Here is a 24514-nt window from a genome sequence, read left to right as displayed (position 1 = left end):
TAGGGGCTTCAACACCTCGAACCCCAAACAGGGTTCCCAGAGCCAGAAAGAGACAGAAAAAGGGAAAGACAAAAAAAAAAAAAAAAAAACCCAAAAGAAAGAAAAGGAAGAATCACCAGGAAAAGAACTAAATGAAATGCAGGCAAGAAATATGTCAAAGAAAGAATTCAGAGTAAGGGTCATACAGTTCCTAAACCGGCTGGATGAGAAAATTACCAACTTACATAAGAATCAAGAGGAAATGAAGAATGATATAGCTACAATAAACACACACACACACACACACACACACACACACACACACACACACAATGAAAGGTTTCAACAGTAGAGTAGAAGACATTGAGGACCAAATCAGCGAGTTAGAAGACAGGGCAGAAAAACCCACCCAACCTGAACAGCAACTGGAGAAAAAAATTAGAAAGCAGGAGGAAAGCTTGAGGGAGCTACGGGACAACATGAAATGAAGCAACATCTGTATAATAGGGGTGCCAAAAGGACAAGAAGACAAGCAAGGATTAGAAACCCTATTGGGAGAAATAATGACAGAAAACTTGCCTCATGCAGGGAAGGAAAAAGTCACACAAGCACAGAGAGTCCAAAATAAGATGAACCCAAAAAGACCCACACCAAGACACGTTGTAAATACAAAGGCAAATGTTAATGACAAAGAGAGAATCTTAAGGGCTGCAAGGTAGAGACAGAGAGTTATCTACAAGAAATCTCCCATTAGATTATCAAATGATTTCTCAACAGAAACAGATCAGGCCAGAAGGGAATGGAATGAAAGTGATGCAAAGCAAGGGACTGAATCCAAGAATACTCCATCCAGCAAGGCTATCATTCAAAACTGAAGGGAAAATCAGGAGCTTTGCAGACAAAAAATGGCTAAGGGAGTTTATTACTACCAAGCCAGCATTGCAAGAAACACTAAAGGAACTGTTGTAAAAAGAAGAAATAGAAAGGCAAGAAGAAACACAGGCAGAAGGAATAAAAATGGCTACAAACATGTACTTATCCTATATAATAAAAGGCTAATATGCAAATAGACCAAATGGCAGAACAACCAGAACTGAACAACCAGTCGCTATAATGTGCGCTGGCCACCAGGGGGCGTGCGTGCAACATGGCGGGCATCAGCTGCAGCGGGATGGTGGAGCAGGGGCGCCAGTCGCTATCATCAGGGCAAGCTTCTGGTGGTTACTGAAAATTCTTTGCTCCCACGCACTGCAGTCCCACCCAGCGCTCACACCTGCTGCCAGCGCCAACCCCACTCACACCTGCTGCCGGTGCCAGAGCCACTGCTTGCACCCAATGCCAGTGCCAGCGCCGCTCACACCCACAGCCAGCACCAGAGCCGCCACTTACGCCCACTGCCAGTGCCTGCCGCCGGTCCCAATTGCTCAGCACCATCAACAGGTGTGAGCGGCGGCTGCCGGCCCTGATCGCCCCTGAGGGTTTCTCCACCTCCCACTGCTCCTGAGGGGTGACAGGGTAGCAGCAGCCGCTCACACTCACTGACAGTGCTGGCCCTGCTCACACCCACTGCTGGTGCTGGTCCGTTGCACTGTGCCGTCAGCAGGTATTAGAGGGACCAGCGCCGTAAGTGCATGGGAGTGGTGGCAGCGGGTGTAGGGCTGCTGGCAGACAGAGGACCAGGGGCCACAGCAGGAGGAGCCAGATGGGGGCATGGAGGATGGGCTGAGACCTACCCCTGTGCCTACCGCAGCCTTGCAGCCCACAAGGTACACAAATTCGTGCACTGGGCCCCCAGGCTACAATAATAAAAGCATAATATGTTAGTTAGACCAGACGACCTCCTGGATGAAGCTAGGGCTGCAAGGAAAGCCCGGGTCCCGGGTATCTGCTGGCAGTGGGAGGGAAGCCCGGGTCCCGGGTGCCTGCCAGTGGCCAGAGGGAAGTCTTGGTCCTGGGTGCCCGCCAGCGGCTAAATGGAAGCCTGGGTCCAGGTGCAAAAGGGAAGCTGGTGCCAGCAGCAGGGGGAAGGAATGCCTACTCTTGCATGAATTTCGTGCATCGGGCCCCTCATAGATGTGAAAATCCTCAACACAGTTCTAACAAATCATATCCAGCACTACATTAGAAAGATCATACATCATAACTAAATGAAAGTTATTCCGGGGATGCAAGTCTAGAATAATATCCACAAGTCAATAAATTTGATACATCACATAAACAAATTGAGAGGAAAAATCACATATCAATTGATGCAGAAAAATCATTTGACAAAATCCAATAGCTTTTCTTGATAAAAACCCTCAGCAAAGTGGGAATAGAGGGGCCATACCTCAATATAACCAAAGCCTTATCTAACAAACCTACAAGCCAATATCATACTCAATGGGCAAAAATTAAAACCATTTCCCCTAAGAACAGGAATAAGACAGGGATGCCTATTTTCACCACTCCTGTTCAAAATAGTACTGGAAGTGCTAGCCATATCAATCAGACAAGAATAATAAAAGGCATCCAAATTGGAAAAGAAGAAGTAAAACTGTCATTATTTGCAGATGACATGATATTGTACATAGAAAACCCTAAAGACTCCATCAAAAAAGTACTATATTTCCCTAGCTGGTTTGGCTAAATGGATAGAGCATCAACCTACGGACTGAAGGGTCCTGATTTGACTGTGGTCAAGGGCATATGCCGGGGTTGCAGGCTTGATTCCCAGTATGGGACGTGCAAGAGGCAACCAATCAATTATTCTCTCTCATCATTGATGTTTCTATCTTTCTTTCCCTCTCCCTTCTTCTCTGAAATCAATAGAGATAAATATTTTTTAAAAAACTACTAGATTTAGCCAAAACCGGTTTGGCTCAGTGGATAGAGCGTCGGCCTGTGGACTGAGGGGTCCCGGGTTCGATTCCGGTCAAGGGCATGTACCTGGGTTGCGGGCATATCCCCAGTAGGAGATGTGCAGGAGGCAGCTGATCGATGTTTCTCTCTCATCGATGTTTCTAACTCTCTATCTCTCTCCCTTCCTCTCTGTAAAAAAATCAATAAAATATATTAAAAAAAAGCTACTAGATTTAATTAATGAATTCAGCAATGTAGCAGGATACAAAATTAAAACCCAGAAAACAATGGCTTTTTTATACACCAATAATGAACTCACAGAAAGAGAAACTAAAAAACAATCCCATTTAACATTACAACAAAAAAATCAAGATAACTAGGAATAAACTCAACTAAGGAAGTACAAGACCTGTACTTGGAAAACCACAGGACATTGAAAAAAGAGATAGAGGAAGACATAAACAGATGGAAGAATAAACCGTGTTCATGGATTGGTAGAACCAACAATGTTAAAATGTCTCTATTACCGTAAGCAATCTATAGATTCGATGCAATCTCCATTAAAATATCAATGGCATATTTCACAGACCTAGAAAAACTCTCCAAACATTCATATGTAATAAAAAAAAAAAAGACCACGAACAGCTACAGCAATCCTAATAAAGAAGAACGGAGTTGGAGGGATCACAATACCAGATATTAGCTATTGAACAAAGCCACTGTTCTCAAAACTGGTACTGGCACAGGAACAGACATATAGACCAATGGAACAGAACAGAGAACCCAGAGTCGACCCAAGCCCTTATGCTCAATTAATATTTGAAAAAAGGAGGCAAGAGCATACAATGGAGTCAAAATACTCTCTTCAATAAATGGTGTTGGGAAAATTGGGACAGATACATGCAAAAAAATAAAACTAAACAACAACTTACACGGTGCACAAAAATAACCTCAAAATGGATAAAGGACTTAAATGTAAGACGGGAAACCATAAAAATATTAAAAGAATCCATAGTCAACAAAATACCAGACAAGTCAATCTCTTTACTGATAGAGCTCCTAGGACAATGGAAACTACGGAGAAAATAAACAAATGGGACTACATAAAAATAAAAAGCAAAAAAAATAAAAAGCCATCAATAAAACAACAAGAAAGCCCACTGCATGGAAGAACATATTTGCCAATGTTATATCTGATAAGGGTTTAATCTCCAAAATTTATAGGGAACTCATACAACTTAACAAAAGGAAGATAAACAATCCAATCAGAAAATGGACAAAGGTCCTAAATACACACTTCTTGAAAGTGGATTTACAGAAGGCCAAGGGACATATGAAAACATGCTCAAAGTCACTAATCATCCAAGAGATGCAAATCAAAATGACAATGAGGTTCCATTTCACACCTCTCAGAATGGCTATCATCAGCAAATCAACAAAGGACAAATGCTGACGAGGATGTAGAGAAAAAGGAATCGTGTGCACTGCTGGTGAGAATGCAGACTGGTGAAGCCACTGTGGAAAAAAATATGAAGTTTCCTCAAAAATTAAAAATGGAACTCCCATTTGACCCAGTAATACCACTTCTAGGGATATATATCAGGAAATCAGAAACACCAATCAGAAAGGATATATGCACTCCTATGTTCATAGCAGCACAATTTACAATAGCCAAGATTTGGAAACAGCCTAAGTGACCATCAGCAGACGGGTAGATTAGAAAACTGTGGTACATCTACACAATGGAATACTAAGCTGCTATAAAAAAGAAAGAACTTGTACCATTTGCAACAGCATGGATGGACCTGGAGAGCATTATGCTAAGCTAAATAATCCACTCTGAGAAAGATAAATATCACATGATCTCACTCATTGTGGAATATAATGAACAACATAAACTGATGAACAAAAATAGATCCAGAGACATAGAAGCATTGAACGGACCATCAAATCTCCTAGGGAAGGAGGGTGGGGGGCAGGTAAGAGAGCAAACAAAGGACTTGTATGCATGCATATAAGCATAACCAATGGACACAGGCAGTAGAGAGGGTGAAGGGATGTGCTGGGAAGTAGTAGTGGCCAGGGAGAGGTCAAGGGAAGGAAAAGGAGACATATGTAATACTATAAACAATAAATAATTTTTTAAAAAGAAAATATAAAAAATCTTCCTGACTAATCAAAAGAAGACTAGCTGGAGAGAACCCAAATAACCGAGGAATGAAAGTGGGTACTACATAGGACTGGTAGGAAGGACAGAGGCACGAGAGGGCTGGCTGAGCCCCCAGAGACAGCAACTGAATTTCCGGAGAGATATCTCAGGTGTGGGGGGTTGATAACAAGAACTCTAGGTTCTAATCCCCATGCTGGGTCCCCAAGTAGATAGCACCAGAACTGACAAGGTTACCCACATAACATCTTGCTGTGAACATCAGGGGGTTGCTGTCAGCCAGGGTGGGATGGCTAAAAATTTAGGGTCCTCTTAAAGGGCCAACACACAAAATACCCTGTGGAGCCACTCACCTTGTGCTCTGGCAGAGGAAGGGTAGAGTTAACTGGAGCTGTGTGAGCTTCTGCTAGGACTGGAGGCTCTGGGGATAGAGCTCATAAAGCAGACATCCCAGTTTCCTGTGCTGAGTCATTCCCTCACACTGCAGAGTTCATCTTTCTCACTCAAACAACTGCTATACGGACTGCTTTCCCTTGGGGGAAGACAGCTGACCCACTCTATTGGAAAACACCTATCCCACAGTGTAGAGTTTCTGAGACCCATAAAGAGACTGAGAATAGCAATTAGCCTCCAGGCAGAAACAATTGACCCACCCTGTTGGGGAAAAAAAAAAAGCTCTTTCCACATCTTTGAACGATTGTCTGAGGGCAATTCAAGACAGAATCCTATCAGTCTATAGGCTGAGAAAGTCTCTTGATTATTTGAGTCTCTGCCTGATCTAATTAGTCAGAAACAGCATTTAACACTGTCCTGCACCAGAGATTGAGGGAAGCAGCAGATCTACCTAATACAGAGTCACAAATATAGGAAGCCAAAATGAGGAGAAAAAGAAACAATTCACAAGTGAAAGAACAAGAGAATCTCCAGAAGAGAGATCAATGAAATGGAGATAAGAAATTTATCTGATATAGAGTTCAGAATAATAATGGTAAAGATACTCAACAGCATGAAAAAAGATATAGTAATTATGAAAACAGAAATAAAGAATGACATAGCATAAATAAAGAACACATTGGAAGGAATACACAGTAGATTAGGGGAAGATGAGGATTAAAAGAGTGATTTAGAAGACAGGGTAGAGAGAGAAACCAAGATGGCGGCATAGGTAAACACCAGAAATTGCTGCCTCCCACAACAACTTCAAAAATACAACTAAAAGACAAAACGTACATCATCCAGAACTACAGGAAGGCTGGCTGAGTGGAAATTCTACAACTAGAAGGAAAGAGAAAAGCACACTGAGACTCAGAGGAGGTGTGGAAGTAAAGTGCAGAGGTACGGAGATGTTCGCGGCAAGGGCTGGCAACTGAGGACGCGGCTGTCTTTTTGAATCGGGAGGGAGTCACAAGCCCCCAACTGCTCTGAACTCCAGTTCCGGGCAAGTCTCTGGGGACCCACACTCATACAGGGAGAAACTGGACTGTCTGGCAGCGGGCAGAACTCGGAACTCGAGGGCGGCTTTCTCTCAAAGGTCCTTGCAGAGATTACCAGGACACTGAGAAAGGCCTCTTAGGGCAGGGCTGAGGATCACCCATAGCTGTTTGCTCCACCCTGTTGACTCCCTGAAACCCCGCCCCACCCAAGCTGTGGCAGAGGCTTTTGCATATGAATGCCTAGGCTCTTTGCAATCTGAAAATTACCTAACAAACTGCAGCTGAGCCAGACAGACCCAGAACTTCCAAGAGAAGGCCCAAGGGCCCACAGCAGCTTGCATTGCTTCACAGCTGGGCCTCATCAGGGCACTTCCAAACCCCAAACAAGGAAGGGGAATCTGCAGATCTCTTCGTAGCTCCTGCTGGGTAGCCTCAGGAAGAGGCTAAATTAGCACCTCCTTAGATCCAAGAGCCAGTGTACCCAGTGGTCAGAGTGGGACCATCCAGATTACAACTCCTCAGATCCATAAGGGACACATTCAGGGGGCAGACTCAATGAGCACCAAACCCCACTGAAGCAAGTCTTGCCTCATAAGGGTGTCTTCAGCACAGAAGTTCTCCCACCATAGACACAGCTGATTCTCACAGCCAATTGGCCTGGAGGTCAATTCCTCCCAGTGATACCTACAACAATCAAGGCTTAACTATAACAAGACTGTGCACAAAGCCCACAAAGGGGTGCACCAAGAGTGTCCACCTCAGGTAATTGGGGAGGCTGAGCCACTGGGCCTTATAGGACACCTAGCACACAAAGCCACTCTACCAACACAAGGAAGCATAAAAAATGCAGAGACAAAGAAACAGGTCACAAATGACAGAAATGGAGGAAAGCAAACTACTGGATATAGAGTTCAAAACCACGGTTATAAGGTTTTTCAAGAATTTTCTAGAAACCGCCAATAAATTTAGTGAGACCCTGGAGGATATGAAAAAAGACCAACTAGAAATTAAGCATACACTGACTGAAATAAAGAATAATATACAGAGATCCAACAGCAGACAAGAGGATCCCAAGAATCAAGTCAAAGATTTCAAATATGAGGAAGCAAAAAGCACCCAACCAGAAGAGCAAACAGAAAAAAGATTCCAAAAATATGAAGATAGTGTAAGGAGCCTCTGGGACAACTTCAAGAGTACCAACATCTGAATTATGGGGGTGTCAGAAGAAGAGAGAGAGCAAGATATTGAAAACCTATTTGAAGAAATCATGACAGAAAACTTCCCTTACCTGGTGAGAGAAATAAACTTACAAGTCCAGGAAGAGCAGAGAACCCCAAACAAAAGGAATCCAAAGAGGACCACACCAAGACACATCATAATTAAAATGCCAAGAGCAAAAGACAAAGAGAGAATCTTAAAAGCAGCAAGAGAAAAACAGTCAGTTACCTACAAGGGAGTACCCATACGACTTGTCAGCTGATTTCTCAACAGAAACTATGCAGGCCGGAAGGGAGTATTCAAAGTGATGAATAGCAAGAAATATTCAAAGTGATGAATAGCAAGAACCTACAACCAAGATTACTTTATCAGCAAAGCTATCATTCAGAATAGAAGGTCAGATAAAGAGCTTCACAGATAAGAAAAAGCTAAAGGAGTTCATCACCACCAAACCAGTATTATATGAAATGCTAAAAGGTATTCTTTAAGAAGAGGAAAAAGAAAAAGGTAAAGATAAAAATTATGAACAGCAAATACATATCTATCAACAAGTGAATCTAAAAATCAAGTGAATAAAAAATCTGATGAACAGAGTAAACTGGTGAATATAATAGAACCAGGGGCATAGAAAGGGAGTGGACTTATAATTCTTGGGGGGAAAGGGGTGTGGGGGTGCAGGAAGAGACTGGACAAAAATCGTACACCTATGGATGAGGACAGTGGGAGGGGTGAGGGCAGAGGGTGTGGTGGGAACTGGGTGGAGGAGAGCTATGGGGGTAAAAAAGAGGAACAATTGTAATAATCTGAACAATAAAGATTTAATTAAAAAAAAAAAAGTAGACAGGGTAGAAAAAAAATCACTCAATCAGATAACCAAAAAGAAAAAATAATTAAAAAGTAGGACAGCTTAAGGGAGCCGTGGGACAAATGCAAGTGTAACAATATTCGAATAGCACTTGTGTCAGAAGAGGCAGAAAAGGAGAAAGGGATTGAGAATGTGTTTGAAGAAATAATGGCAGAAGTAATGGGAGAGAGAAAGTGTTTGAAGAAATAATGGCAGAAAACTTACCTAACCTGGTGAAGGAAAAAGTCACAGAAGTTCAGGAGGCACACAAAACCCTAAGCAAGAAGACCCCAAATAGGATCACAAACTGACACATCATAATTAAAATTCCAAAAATTAAAGACAAAGAAAGAAAGGCATCAAGGGAAAAGCAAACTGTTACCTACAAAACTGAACGTCCATATGGGTGACACCTGATTTCTCATCAGAAACGCTACAGGCCAGAATGAAATGACATAAAGTATTCAAGGTCAAGGAAAACGAGGATCTGAAACCAAGATTACTATATCCAGCAAGGCTATCATTCAAAATAGATGGTGAAATAAAGAGCTTCCCAGACCAAAAAAAAAAAAAAAAAAAAAAAAAAAAGGCCAAAGGAGTACATCATCAGCAAGCCAGCATTATAAGAAAAGCTAAAGGGCCTGCTATAATAAGAAGAAGAAATAGAGAGAAAAACTTAGCCAGACAGAAAGCAAAAGGCAATAAATAAGTACCTATCAATAAGCTTAAATATAAATGGATTCAATGCTCCAATCAAAAGACACATGGTAAGTGAATGGATACAAAAACATGACCCAACTATATGCTGTCTACAAGAGACCCACCTCAAAACAAAAGACAAATAGGATGAGAGTGAAGGGATGGAATAAAATTTTCCATACAAATGGAAGAGAAAAAGAAAGCTTGAGTAGCAATACTCATAGCTAACAAAACAGACTTCAAGATGAAGGCCATCTCAAGAGACAACAAAGGTCACTACATAATAATATAAAGGGATCGATCGAACAAGAGGGTATAACCCTGGTAAATATATATACACCTAATATAGAAATACTTAAATATATAAAAAGAACTTCTGGAGGACTTTAAGGGAGAGACCTACAACAATACAGTCATAGTAGTAGACTTTAACATCCAGCTGACTTCATTTGATAGATCTTCTAGACAAAAATTAACAAGGAAACAGTGACTCTAAAGGACACACTGGATCAGAAAGATTTAATTGAGATTTATAAAACATTTCACCCCAAAGCTGAAGAATATACATTCTTCTCAAGTGCACATGGATCATTCACAAAGATAGACAACATGTTAGGACACAAACACATCGGTACAAGTCCAAGAAGGTTGTAATCGTATCAAGCATCTTCTCAGATCACAGTGGAATGAAATTAGAAATCAATTATAGTAAATACACCCCAAAACATTCTAACATATGGAGGCTAAATAGCATGTTACTAAACAATGAATGGGTTAGAAGTGAGATCAAGAAAGAAATAAAAACTTCCTGGAAACAAAATATAGAATAAAAAAATACAAAAAGTCAATGAAACTAAGAGTTGCTTCTTTGAAATGTTAAACATCATTGATGAACCATTAGCCATACTCATGAAGAAGCACAGAACCCATATAACAAGATCAGAAATGAAAATGGAGAAGTAACCACTGACACTACAGAAATAAAAACAATTATATGAAAATACTATGAACAAGTATATGACAACAAGCTGGACAATGTGGATAAAATGGACAAATTCCTAGAAAAATACACTCTCCCAAAACTGAGTAAAGAAGAATCAGAAAACCCGAATAGGTCAATAACAACTGATGAAATTATAACAGTAATCAAAAAATTCCCAACAAACAAAAGCATGGGTGTGATGGCTTCACAGGGGAGTTTTACCAAACACTCAAAGAACTATCTCTTATATTCTCCCTAAACTATTTTTTAAATCTAATAGGAAGAAACACTTCCAAGCTCTTTTATTGAGGCCAGCATTCTCTAATTCTAAAACCAGATAAAAACACTACAAAGAAAGAGAATTACAGGCCAATATCCTTGATGAACATAGATGCTAAAATCCTCAACAAAATTTTAGTCAATCGGATCCAGCAATATATTAAAAAGATCATATATTATGACCAAGTTAAATTTATTCTGGGGAGGCAAGGCAGGTACAATATTTGCAAATAAGTAAACGTGATACAGCACATAAACAGACTGCAAGACAAAAACCGCATGATCATATCAATCGATGCAGAAAAAGCATGTGACAAAATCCAACACCCTTTTATGATAAAACAAACAAACAAACAAACAAACCAAAAACCTCTCAATAAAGTGGGAATAGAGAGATTATCCCTCAACATAATAAAGCCCATACATGAAAAATCTACAGCCAAAATCATACTCAATGGGCAAAAAGTAAAACCATTTCCCCTAAGAATAGGAATAAGACTCTTTCACCACTCTTGTACAACATAGTTCTGGAAGTCCTGGCCATAGCAATCAGATAAGAGGAAGAAATAAAAGGCATCCAAATTGGAAAGGAGGAAGTAAAACTCTAATTATTCGCAGATGACATGATACTGTACCTAGAAAACCCTAAAGACTCTATAAAAAAACTACTAGATTTAATAAATGAATTTGAAAACATGGCAAGATACAAAATTAACACCCAAATTCCCTCACATTTTTAAACACCAATAGAAATTAAATAAACCATCCCATCTACCATTACATCAAAAAATTAAGATACTTAAGAATAAATTTAACCAAGGAGGCAAAAGACCTGTACTCCAAAAACTACAGGACATTGAAAAAAATCAATAGAAGAAGATATAAACAAGTAGAAGAATATACTGTGTTTCATGGATTGGTAGAATCAACATCATTAAAATATCCATACTACTCAAGGCAATCTACAGATTCAATACAATCCCTATTAAAATACCAACATCATATTTCACAGGTTAGGAAAAATACTCCAAAAATTTATATGGAATAAAAACAAGACTTTGAATAGCTACAGCAATCTTAAGAAAGCAGAACAAAGCTGGAGGAATCACAATACCAGATTTCATGTTATACTACAAAGCCACAATAATCAAAACAGCCTGGTACTGGCACGAGAACAGGTATATAGATGAATGGAACAGAACAGAAATCTACCCAAGCCACTATGTTCAGTTAATATTTGACAAAGGAGGCAAGAGCATACAATGGAGTCAAGACAGACTCTTCAAGAAATAGTGATGGAAAATTGGACAGATACATGCAAAAAAAATGAAACTAGACCACCAACTTACACCATACATAAGAATAAAATCAAAATAAATAAGACTTCAATGTAAGCCGTGAAACCATAAAAATCTTAGAAGAAACCAAAGGCAGAATTTCAGACATCACTTGTAGCAATATGTTTATGGATACATCTCCTAAGGCAAAGGAAACCAAGGAGAAAATAAACAAATGAAACTACATCAAAATAAAAGGCTTCTGCACAGCAAAAGAAACCATCAACAAAATGAAAAGGGAGCCCACATTTGGCAATGATACATCAGATAAAGTGTTACTACCCAAACTATATGAGGAATTCATACAACTTAACAAAAGGAAGACAAGCCGAAACCGGTTTGGCTCAGTGGATAGAGTGTCGGCCTGCGGACTGAAAGGTCCCAGGTTCGATTCCGGTCAAGGGAATGTACCTGGGTTGCGGGCACATCCCCAGTAGGAGATGTGCAGGAGGCAGTTGATCGGTGTTTCTCTCTCATCGATGTTTCTGACTCTCTGTCTCTCTCCCTTCCTCTCTGTAAAAAATCAATAAAATATATATTTTTTTTTTTAAAAAAAAGGAAGACAAATAATCCAGTTAAAAAATTGGTACAGGACCTAAATAGACACTTCTCCAAAGTACACATAAAGATGGCCAAGAGACATATGAGAACATGCTCAAACTCACTGATCATCAGAGAGAGGCAAATTAAAACAACAATGAGGTGTCACCTCGCACCTGTCAGAATGGCTGCCATCAACAAATCAACAAACAACAAGTGCTGGCAAGGATGTGGAGAAAAGGGAACCTAGTACATGGCTGTGGGAATGCACACTGGTGCAGCCATTATGGAAAACAGTATGGAGTTTCCTCAAAAAATTGCATGTGCCCATCAGAAGATGAGTGGATAAAAAGGTTATGCTACATTTATACCACGGAATGCTATGCAGCAGTAAAAAATAAGAATCTCTTACCCTTTGAGACAGCATGGAGGGACCTGGAGAGTATTATGCTAAATGAAATAAGTCAGTCAATAAAGACAAGTATCACATGATATCACCCATATGTGGAATCTAAGTAACAAAATAAACTGATAAACAGAGTGGATCCAGAGACATGGAAGCATGGAACAGAGTGTGGAATCTCAGAGGGAAGGCGGGGGAGTGTGAGTGGCGGGGATGTAATCAACCAAAGACCTTGTATGCATATATGCAAAACCCATAAACATAGACAAAAAGGTGGTGAAGGCCTGAGGAGGGGGGCAAGGGCAGAATGAAGGAGGTCAATGGGAGGGAGGAAGGGGGACATATGTAATACTTTCAACAATAAAGAATTATTTTTTAAAAAAGAATGAAGTCATGTATGTATGTATAATGTAGCTAATAGATGACTCCCTCCCTTTACCATCTGTAAACAAATTAATGTTCATATTCAATATCTAAATCAGAACCAAACCAGAAAAATTATGCTATAATTCTTTCATTTATATATATATACTAGAGCGAATAAATAAACAAACAAACAAAAAAAGGAAAGGCTGGGAGCTTCAATCGCCAGGGGGCTTGGTCAATCTGAAAACAGCCCTCAGCCCCTCACCCAGGCTGGCCAGGCACCCCAGAAACTTAACAAACTTCATACAACTTAACAAAAGGAAGACAAGCCGAAACCGGTTTGGCTCAGTGGATAGAGCATCGGCCTGCGGACTGAAAGGTCCCAGGTTCGATTCCGGTCAAGGGCATGTACCTGGGTTGCGGGCACATCCCCAGTAAGAGATGTGCAGGAGGCAGCTGATCGGTGTTTTTCTCTGTACTTTACTGGTACATAAGGTTCAGAGTAGCACCCTCTGTTCAAAGACAACTAAAAAGCTTCAAAAATAAACTCAATTTCACTTGTACTTTTAATATATTTTCAAGAACCATAGGAAATAACTGCATGTGTGGTATTGCACACACAAAATAATATTTAAGAAGCCAACATGATCTTGATTCCAAAGGGCATGTGATGAACTCCTTTTTCAGTCCATGCTAAGGCTGGGGCAGGAAGTAGAATCTGGCAACAGCCCACCACATTAATCATTTCCCTTTTCTGTCTGTTACTTTTGAGGCCATCTGGTGGAATGCACAACAGAGAACAGCTATGCATGGATCAGGGGCAGTTGAAAAGGATGTTCGGGGAGGACACCGGGATGACCTTCATTGGTAATGTTGATGTCAAGTCAGGTTCTGAATATTTTGTCATAAACTTCCAAATCAAGATCTAGATCTCCATGGAATATAAACATGGAATAATACCACCAGATGATCGTCTTCTCCTTGGCAATCCCCGCTGGAACAGGAAGGAAGTAAATCTTGGAGTCCTGCACTTACATCTCTTAATCATACACACACATGCCCCCCAAAGCAGTCAATCATCGCCTTTCACTGTGTCACCATGATTCATACATTCAAGTGATGTTTGAATAAATAAATGGATGAATAGCAGAGAGCCAACAACATTTCTTCTTGATAGCTTGGAAATTTACCCAGACTACTGGTTGATTATAAAGAATAGAACTCAGGAACAGCCAAATGGAGGAGATTCCTAGGGCAAGGTGTATGGAGCCTCCATGCTCTCTCCAGGCAAATCAACCTCCAAGGGAAGTTTGCTCTCATCTAGGAATTAAGGCTATAACACTAGGCAGCTGAGAGTGGGGATTCCTTTCATTTTCCATGGAGAGGTCTAAATATTATTTGCAATTAAAATGTTTATATTACTTTTAAAATCCAAATATATTTTTGGATTATATAGTAATCCATCTTTATTATAGAAAATTTGGAAAATACAGAAAGACCTCCAAAACAAAATAAAAATAAAGTGTAATTATATAAGCTAGAGAGAATTTTAATATATTCCCATTTAATATTTATTTCTATGTGCTTATATCTATATGTGTTTTTATATATGGGATCACAGTGTATACAGTTTTGAATTCTTTCTTCTGCACAGTAAAATAAAAATGATATTTGATGGTTGTATTGTAATTGTTGATGGGACTTTATCACAATTTTTATTACAATTTCCTATGGATTTTTTGCTGTACTAATTGTGCTGTTCGAGGTGGTGTTTATTGTGTTAGGTTAAGCAGTGCTATAAAGAACATCTTTGAGTATGAATAGCTTTTTCATTATCCTATTTTATCAAATTAGTAGTGTTTCTATGTAGTGTTCTACATAAAAACCACTATCTTTTTTTTAGAAGTGAAAATTTATTTTTTCTAAGAAAAACGATTTTAAATATAAAAATGTTACATGTAATAAACACCAATGTTCAAAAAAAGATCTTAAATATAATATTACATGCAATAAACATTATTTCAAGAAAAAAAGGATTTTAGGTATAATAATATTATCAAAACTGTACTAACATAGTATGATGTCACAAAAGTTATAGGAAATATTAAAAATCTGCAAAGAGCAGGATTACTTCTATTAGATTCTAAAATATCCCCCCCCCCCCCCACTGGCTCTATTTTTGTTTATCAGTTTATGTTGTTCATTATATTCCACAAATGAGTGAGACCATGTGATATTTATCTTTCTCTGGACTGGCTTATTTTGCTTAGCATGATGCTCTCCAGGTCCATCCATGCTGTTGCAAATGGTAAGAGTTCCTTCTTTTTTACAGCAGCATAGTATTCCATTATGTAGATGTACCACAGTTTTCTAATCCACTCATCTGCTGATGGGCACTTAGTCTGTTTCCAAATCTTAGCTATTATAAATTGTGCTGCTATGAACATAGGGATGCATATATCCTTTCTGATTGGTGTTTCTGATTTCTTGGGATATATTCCTAGAAGTGGTATTACTGGGTCAAATGGGAGTTCCATTTTTAATTTTTTGAGGAAACTCCATACAGTTTTCCACAGTGGCTGCACCAGTCTGCATTCCCACCAGCAGTGCAAGAGAGTTCCTTTTTTTCTGCATCCTTGTCAGCACTTGTCGTTTGTTGGTTTATTGATGATAGCCATTCTGACAAGTGTGAGGTGGTACCTCATTGTCATTTTGATTTACATTTCTCAGATGATTAGGAACTTTGAGCATGTTTTCAGATATCTCTTGGCCTTCTTTATGTACTCTTTAGAAAAGTGTCTATTTGGGTCCTTTGCCCATTTTCTGACTGGATTGTTTATCTTCCTTTTGTTAAGTTGTATGAGTGAAACCACTGTCTTTTTAAGAACCCCTGCTAACAGGTGAGGGCAGATCTCAGGGAGCCTGGGCTTTTTGCTGACCTGCCCCCAGTTCACTGCTGGTGGAAATCGGTCTTGCTGCACAGCTAGGCCTTTCCCACCCATACCCACGCCCAGCAGAGGCAGCTACAAACTGTGGATCATTTTGTACCTCCAAAAAGGTAGCCCAGGCAAGTCACTGGCAGTGACTAACATCTACTGGCACTAGAAACCCTCCCAAGGGACCCCAGAACCAATACAACAAGTGTTTCAGACCACATTATAGCAAGCTCAATTAGCTCCACAAGCAGCACACACAAAGGGAGATCTTGGTAGACACCAGACCCTGTTGGGGGAGAATGCAGCTTTGTGGAGCCAGAACCCACACAGCAGCTCATACATTAAGCTCCCTCATAGCTAGATGAAGAAGCAACCCCACCCACAGAGAAACCAATAGTACTTAAAACTCAACTACAGCAGGAGGGCTCTCATAACCCACACAAGAAACATTCCTAGAGCTTAGGAGATTAGAAAAGACTGTTCCTCTAAGCCCTGTAAGACACCTACTATGGCAAATCTATCTAATACTCAGAAACAAATACAGAAAAACAGTGAAAATGGGGAGACAAGAAACATGCCCCAAATGAAAGAACAACAACAAAAAAAAAGATCCCCAAAAAGCAACTAAATGAAATGGAAGCAAGCAAGCTACAAGATACAGAGTTCAAAACAATGGTTATAAGGATGCTCAAGGAATGCAGTGAGAACTTCAAAGCATGAAGGCATAGAAAGCATTGAAAAAAAGTCAGAAATGAAGAATCCAATAGCTGAAATAAATAATACAGTAGCAGGGATCAACAGCAAGCTAGATGAAGCAGAGGAATGAATCAGTGAATTGCAAGACAAGTCAGTAAAAAACACCCAAACAGATCATCAAAAAGAAATGACTTTTACAAAATGAGGATAGTTGGAAGGGACCTCTGGGACAATATAAAGTGTAACAACATCTGCATTGTAGGTGTACAAGAAGGTGGAGAGAGAGAGAGCAAAGACTTGAGAACCTATTAGAAAAAATTATGGCTGAAAACTTTCCTAACCTGGTGAAAGAAAAAGACACACAAATCCAGGAAGTGCAGAGTCCCAAACAAGATGGGCCCAAAGAGGCCCACACCAAGACACATGATAATTAAAATGATAAAGGTTGAAGACAATGAGAGAATCTTAAAAGATACAACAGAAAAGCAGTTAGTTATCTACATGGGCACTCCCTTAAGACTGTCAGGTGATTTCTCAACAGAAACATTTCAGGCCAGAAGGAACTGGCATGAAATCTTTAAAGTTATAAAAACCAAAGACCTACAACCAAGACTACTTGACCCAGCAAGGCTATCATTCAGCATGAAGGTAAAACAAACAGCCTCCCAGTCAATAAAAAGCTGAAGAAGTTCATTACCACCAAAATAGTATTTCAAGAAATGTTACAGGGCCTTCTTTAAGAAGAGGAACAAAAAGACCAAAAAAAAAGACCATAGTTACAAAGAATAAAATGCCAATAAATACATACCTATCAATAATCACCTTAAATGTAAATGGATTAAATGCTCCAAGCTCCAATCAAAAGACATAAGACAGATGAATAGATAAGGAAACTATATATATATATATATATATATATATATATATATATATACACACACACACATACATATATATATATACACACATATATATATAGTTTTATATATATGCTGTCTAGAAGAGACACATCTCAGAACGAAAAATACACACAGATTGAAAGTAATGGTATGAAAAAAGGATGTATCATGAAAATGAGGGGAAAAAACTGGGATAGCAGCACCTATATCACACAAAATAAACTTTAAAACAAAGGACATAATAAGAGTTGTAAAGAAGGACACTACATAATGATAAAGTGGTCAATCCAACAAGAGGATATAACCCTTGTAAACATATATGCAACCAACACAGAAGCACCTAAATACGTAAAGCAAATTTTGATGGATATAAAGGGAGAGACTGAGAGTAATATAGTATAGTATGAGGTTTTAACACCTCATTGACATCAATGGAGATCTTCCAGACAGAAAAATCAACAAGGAAACAGCAGCCTTAAACAACAAACTATATGAGGTGGATTTAATTTATATCTTCACAGCATTTCACTCCAAAGCAACAGAATATACTTTTCAAGTACACATGAAACATTTTCTAGGATAGACCACATATTAGGACACAAAATAAGTCTCAGTAAATTTAAGAAGATTGAAATCATATCAAGCATCTTCTATGAAGACAATGGTATAAAACCAGAAATCAATGATAAGAAAATAAAGTGAAACACACACAAGCACAGAGAAACTAAATAATGTTACTAAACAATGAATGGCCAACAATTGGGAAGGAAAACCCCTATTCTGTAAAACTACTGTTTGGAATTCTCTGCTATTCTTTGGATGGCCTCTGTCTAATTCTGAAAAAGTAACTTTGCTTTCTAGCCTGCTTGAATAATGGGGGAGATAAACTTAGCTATCTGACCTTGTAGGCCAGAGACTAGATACACCCAATGCCATGCCAGGTGCATTTTTTAATTGATAGAACTGTGTAGTTTTCAAGGCCGCTGCCAGCAAGTGCACAAAGGGCTAGCTCTTCCATAAAAAGGGAAGTTCTGTTTGTAGCTTTGCTTTGAATTTGGATTCATTTCCCTAAGCCCGACGCAGTGAATAAAGTGTAACTCCAAACTCTCAGAGAGCTGTTTGGTTCTTGTCCGGTTTTTCTGTAACACAGTGAGATCAAGAAAGATATCAAAAGTTATCTGAAGACAAATGAAAATGAACACACAACAACCCAAAACCTATGGGACATTGCAAAAGCAATCCTAAGAGGGAAATTCATAGGCCTACATCAAGAGGCAAAGAGAATCTCACACCATCTAACCTTACACTTAAAGAACTTGGGAAAAAACTCAAACAAAGCCCAAAGTGAGGAGGAGGAAGAAAATAATAAGGATTTAGAGTGAAAACAAATTACATAGAGACTAAAACAATTACCAAAGATCAATGAAAGCAAAAGGTGGTGGTTTTCTGAAAACAAAAAACGAATAAACAAACAAACCAAAAAAAACAACTGACATTTAACCAGAGTCATAAAGAAAAAAAGAGAGAGGATCCAAATAAATAATATCAGAAATGAAAGAGGAAAAGTAACAACTGACACTACAGGAATACAAAGATTATAAGAAAATATTATGAACAAGTATATGCCAACAAACTGGTTAATCCAGAAGAAATGGATAAATTCCAGGAAACATACAATCTTCCAAAACTGAATCAGAAGAAACATAAAACCTGAACAGAACAATTACAATTAATGAAATGGAAGCAGCAATTAAAAAAAAAAAAAAAAAAGAACTCCCAGCAAATAAAAGTCCTGAACCAGATGACTTCAAAGGTGAATTTTACCAAACATTCAAAGAACTAACACCTATACTTCTCAAACTATTCCAAAAAAATCCAACAGGAAAGAAGACTACCAAGCTTATTTTACGAGGCCAGCATTATCCAAATTCCAAAACCAGATAAAGACACCATAAAGAAAATCGGCAGGGAGGATAAAATGGTGGCTGAAGAGGCAGACCTGTCGATCACCTTGTCCCAGGGACAGGCTGGAAATACAACCAAATTGGAGAACATTCACCTGGAATTTCCATCATATTCCCTGAAAGCGAAACACCACCAACCCCACCTAAAGCCCTATCAGAGACAGACTCTTGAGGCCCAACTGAGGAGGTGACTTAAAACGAGGAAGAACAGAAGGCACCTGGAGACTGGTAGGAAGGGCAAGATCATGAGAGAGGGATTGCCCAGATCACACACACCTGCCTGTGGTGGCAATGACTGACCAGCGGCGCCTCTGGACCTACGGCGGCATGACCTGCAGTGCCCATATCATCCAAGCAGCTATGAAAGGTAGCAAGACTGCTGGTGGCAGTGGAGTCTAGATCTGGAAGATCAGAGCCAGTGGGGGAGAAAGCTTGCAGTTTTTATTCCTTTTTTAAAAATCTCTAAACCCAGAGCACAGTTTTCATTTGCAACTACAAACCTGAGGCATTGGCATGGAGAGGGAGGCGCAGACTTGAGGTGCCTGAGGACAGGCAGGGATGGGAAGCAGGGCAGGGAGACTGAAAAAGCTGTAACCAGGAGTCCTGCATTGGGTTGACCATAAGCTTCCAAACCAAAATGGCCATTGGGAGCTACCTCCTCCCAACACCCAGAGGACAGGTAAAGGGAAAAAAACACCCCGCCCTAGGTGATATAGCCTGCCACAGCCTGTATTCTGAGCTTTACTGAGGAAACAAAGGCAGAGGCCAAGCTTATAGGTCTGAACAGTCTCAAGGAGCCCTCAGTGATCAAAATGGAGGAGGAGTCATCCACCCCACTATTCTAGGAACCAGACTGATTAAAAACTCCAGGTTCCCCCCCGCCGCGGTGTACCCGGAGGGGCGGCCTTCGCCGGGGAAGCGGCGGTGTCTTCGAGGAAACCGGAAGCCCGTGGTGACCCCTGGCGACCCGTTTCCGAACGCTGGGGAATCGAAACTCCGCGGCGCTGCGTAGCCTGACTTAGGGCTGTCATGGATACACTGGTAGAAGATGATATCTGCATTCTAAATCATGAAAAAGCCCATAGGAGAGATACAGTGACTCCGGTCTCAATATATTCAGATGAGTCTGTTGCTTCACATTTTGCCCTTGTCGCTGCATATGAAGACATCAAAAAACGACTCAAGGATTCAGAAAAAGAGAACTCTTTCCTAAAGAAAAGAAGATTTTTGGAAGAAAAGCTTACAGGCGCTTTATTAGATGAAGAAACAAGTTCTGTGGGACGAGAACAAGTAAATAAGGCCTGTCATGCATATCGAGAGGTTTGCATTGATAGAGATAATTTAAAGAGCAAATTGGATAAAATGAATAAAGACAACTCTGAATCTTTGAAAGTATTGAATGAACAGCTGCAGTCTAAAGAAGTAGAACTCCTCCAGCTAAGAACAGAGGTGGAAACTCAGCAGGTGATAAGGAATTTAAATCCACCTTCATCAAACTGGAAGGTGGAAAAGTTGAGTTGTGACCTGAAGATCCATGGCTTGGAACAAGAACTAGAACTGATGAAGAAAGAATGTAATAATCTCAGAATAGAGCTACAAAAAGCCAAACAAACGGATCCATCTCAGGAAGACAATCTGCAGAGCAGAGATCTCCAAAGACAAAGCATTTCAAGTGATGATGTGCAAAATGTATACTGGGAGCTGAAGAGAGAAATGTCTAATTTACATCTGGTGACTCAAGTACAGGTTGAACTACTAAGAAAACTGAAAACCCCAACTGCGATCAAGAAAGCGTGTGCCCCTGTAGGATTCATGGAAGACCTTGGGAAAGAAAGCACAAAACTGCACTTGACGAATTTCACTGCAACATACAGAAGACACCCCCCTCTCTCACCAAATGGCAAAACTCTTTGTCATACCACATCTCCCCCTTTACCAGGAGATGTAAAGATTTTATCAGAGAAAGCAATTCTCCAATCATGGACAGATAATGAGAGACCTATTCCTCATGACTGTTCAGACTTTCAGGAACACTACTCGTATGGCAGAAATTCTCTGGAAGACAATTCTTGGGTACTCCCAAGCCCTCCTAAATCAAGTGAAACAGCATTTGGGGAAACTAAAAATAAAACTTTGCCTTTACCCATCCTGCCACCCCCGCATAACTTGGATCAACGTAATCAAAACTGCCTTTATAAGAATTAATTCTGAAGAGGTATGTGACTTGGTCATGAGGTTGCTGTACCTCCCGCAAGTATTCTTGAGAAATTATTTAATAAACTGAAAGCAGGTTTCGATTAAACTTTTACAGAGTTCTTCAATGTACACATTTGCACATACTGTAACGTATTATGTAGTTGATTTTCCAGTATGAGAGCAACCCTCCAGCTTCACATTCTGGCTAAGAATCAGATATGTACTACTAATAAATTAATAAACTTGAGGTGTTTCAAAAAGACAAAAACAAACAAACAAACAAAAAAAACTCCAGGTTCCCAACTGACCCTATCAGTCCCCATACAAGGACCTCTGTTCAGCCAAGAGCAGAGTAATATTTTGAGCAACTCGTGGAGGAGTAGCTCTGGGATAAGAAAAAACACCCATCATATTCCCTGAAAGCGAAACACCACCAACCCCACCTAAAGCCCTATCAGAGACAGACTCGGAGTGATTAAGATTGACAGCTGGCAGACAGGCACAGAGGGAAGACTGGCCCCTCCTGCTTAAAGCAAAGGCCTGTGGAAACAGAAACAAGCACTGGACTAGTAAATCACTTGGAGCTTCAAGCAGAGTGCTAAAAGCCAAAAGACAGTGCCTGGCAATGGTTAGCACCTAAATACCTAACAGGAAGCCCAGAATTGGCAGACAGAAGAGTGGGGTACTAAGCCAGCTCCCACAGGGCATTAAAACTCGGCTGAAACAAATGAAACGTCACTTCATTTTTTGGCTGTTGATTTTTTATTTAATTTCTTTTATTTTTTGCACCTTTTTATTCCTCTTCTTCCCCCCCACCCCCCCACCCCTGGTTTTCTGCTTTCTCCTTTTTAGTTTTTCTCTTTCCTATTTCCCCGTTTTTATAAAAAATGATCCTTCTGATCTATCTTCTTTATTGATTTATTATTCTAGCCACTGTTGTTTTGTTCATATATCTAATTTCCTCTTCCCTGCTCCTACTCAATTTTCCTTTCTCTTTTTTTTTTCAATACTCAATTTTTAATTTTTCTTCTGTCTTCTCTTTCCCTTTTCTTCTTCTAACTTCTTGTTTCACTTCCTAAATTTAAGACTATCTGCCATCTTCTCTACTCTCCTTTTCAATTTTTTTCTTGTCTTCTCATTTCTTTTCTCCCTCCTTTATTCTAAACCAGTGATGGCGAACCTAGGACACGCGTGTCAGAGGTGACACGTGAACTCATTTTTTTGGTTGATTTTTTCTTTGTTAAATGGTATTTAAATATATAAAATAAATATCAAAAATATGTCTTTGTTTTACTATGGTTGCAAATATCAAAAAATTTCTATATGTGACACGGCACCAGAGTTAAGTTAGGGTTTTTCAAAATGCTGACACGCTGAGCTCAAAAGGTTCGCCATCACTGTTCTAAACCATGGTCCCTCCCCTATTCCTCTAATTCCTTACCATTATTTTCTTTATTTAAGATCTGCAGGGACTTCCAAAATGGCGACCAGCAGGAAGGTAGGGAGGGAGAGAGTGTGAGAGCGCAAGGAAGTGATAGAGGAGTGTGTGGACGCGTGTGGTGTGTGTGTATGAGCTAGGGACAGTTAGATTCTGCAGGTCTTCTAAGGGGCTGCTAAACCGCGCAGTCTTAGGCGGCGGAGTCCCGCTCCCTGTGCGGACACTCCTGGGCGGCCAGCACAGGCACGGCGACCACGCCATTTGGGAAACAGAGCTGCTTGAAACTACCATCCTGGCCTCAGCACCACCCAGTCTGATTTCAGATGCATACCAGGACCCTGCAGCCACCAGGGACAGAGACCTGTGACCACAGCTACAGACCTGCAGACACCAAAAGTTCAGAAATCTCCGCGGCAGATCCGTGAGTAACAGAGCCCATCCCCCCCTCCCGCAGGCTTGCAGGCAGCACAAGAGTAACTAACTGATAGACCCAGCCCTTGCCAGGGCCTCAGCGCTCCAGGAACTTTAGCCTGGAAGCGCCAGAGCACCTTGGAACTGATCCTACGAGGACTGCCAGCTTCTGAGCCTGGGCTGGGAGCAAACGCGCGAACCCCAGGAACTGAGCCTAGGCGCACTGCCAGCTTCTGAGCTCTGGGCTGGAAGCAAACGCATGAACCCCAGGAACTGAGCCTAGGCGCACTGCTAGCTTCTGAGCTCTGGGCTGGAAGCAAACCCGTGAACCCCAGGAACTGAGCCTAGGCGCACTGCCGGCTTCTGAGCCCTGGGCTGGGAGCAATCGCACGAACACCGGGAATTTGTCCCACATATCACAGGCCCAGGGACCCCGATTCTCTGGGCAGGTGGCAGCACCAAGCACCAGTGACTTGACTGTGTTTCTTTTCACCTGTGCCTGAGATCCTGATTTCCTGTGCATTCATACTAAGAGCCAGTGACTCCAATTCCTGGTGCAAGGGCACAAAGGGACCCTGATTCTCAAGGCAAGGTCGCGCGAAGCAGCAGAAACTCTGATACTGGATTCTGGGGAACTCTGACTCCGGGCGCATGCTAGGGGGCTCTGGTTTTCAACACGCTTCAGGGGGGTCCCTGTTTCAGCACGGTGCAGGCAGGGTCCCTGATTCTAAGGGCGCGTACGAGGCCACATTGAGCGCTGACAACACTGACTCTGAGCGAGCCTGGTTCCCACCAACCCACAACAACCACACATCTTAGTGTCAGAGCTCTCCAGTGACACTAGGGTGGTGGGAGGCTCCCACTGCACACGGCCAAGGCCCACGCA

General features: G+C 40.7%; 2 protein-coding genes across 3 annotated transcripts in view; one reads left to right on the top strand and one right to left on the bottom strand.

Annotated features, from left to right (window-relative positions):
* Positions 1-24514, bottom strand: part of TRPC1 (transient receptor potential cation channel subfamily C member 1) — a 168863-nt gene that overhangs the window by 79508 nt on the left and 64841 nt on the right. The gene's annotated exons all lie outside the window — the stretch shown is intronic.
* Positions 20467-21885, top strand: LOC118676005 (5-azacytidine-induced protein 2-like). The gene has a single exon (XM_036349193.1). The coding sequence runs from the start codon at positions 20613-20615 to the stop codon at positions 21786-21788; it is 1176 nt and encodes a 391-aa protein (XP_036205086.1). The 5' UTR covers positions 20467-20612; the 3' UTR covers positions 21789-21885.

Source organism: Myotis myotis, unplaced genomic scaffold (assembly GCF_014108235.1).
Source record: "Myotis myotis isolate mMyoMyo1 unplaced genomic scaffold, mMyoMyo1.p scaffold_m19_p_2, whole genome shotgun sequence".
Lineage (NCBI taxonomy): Eukaryota > Metazoa > Chordata > Mammalia > Chiroptera > Vespertilionidae > Myotis > Myotis myotis.
The sequence above is the reverse complement of the archived record's forward strand: the minus strand, read 5'-3'. Positions and strand labels throughout refer to the sequence as shown.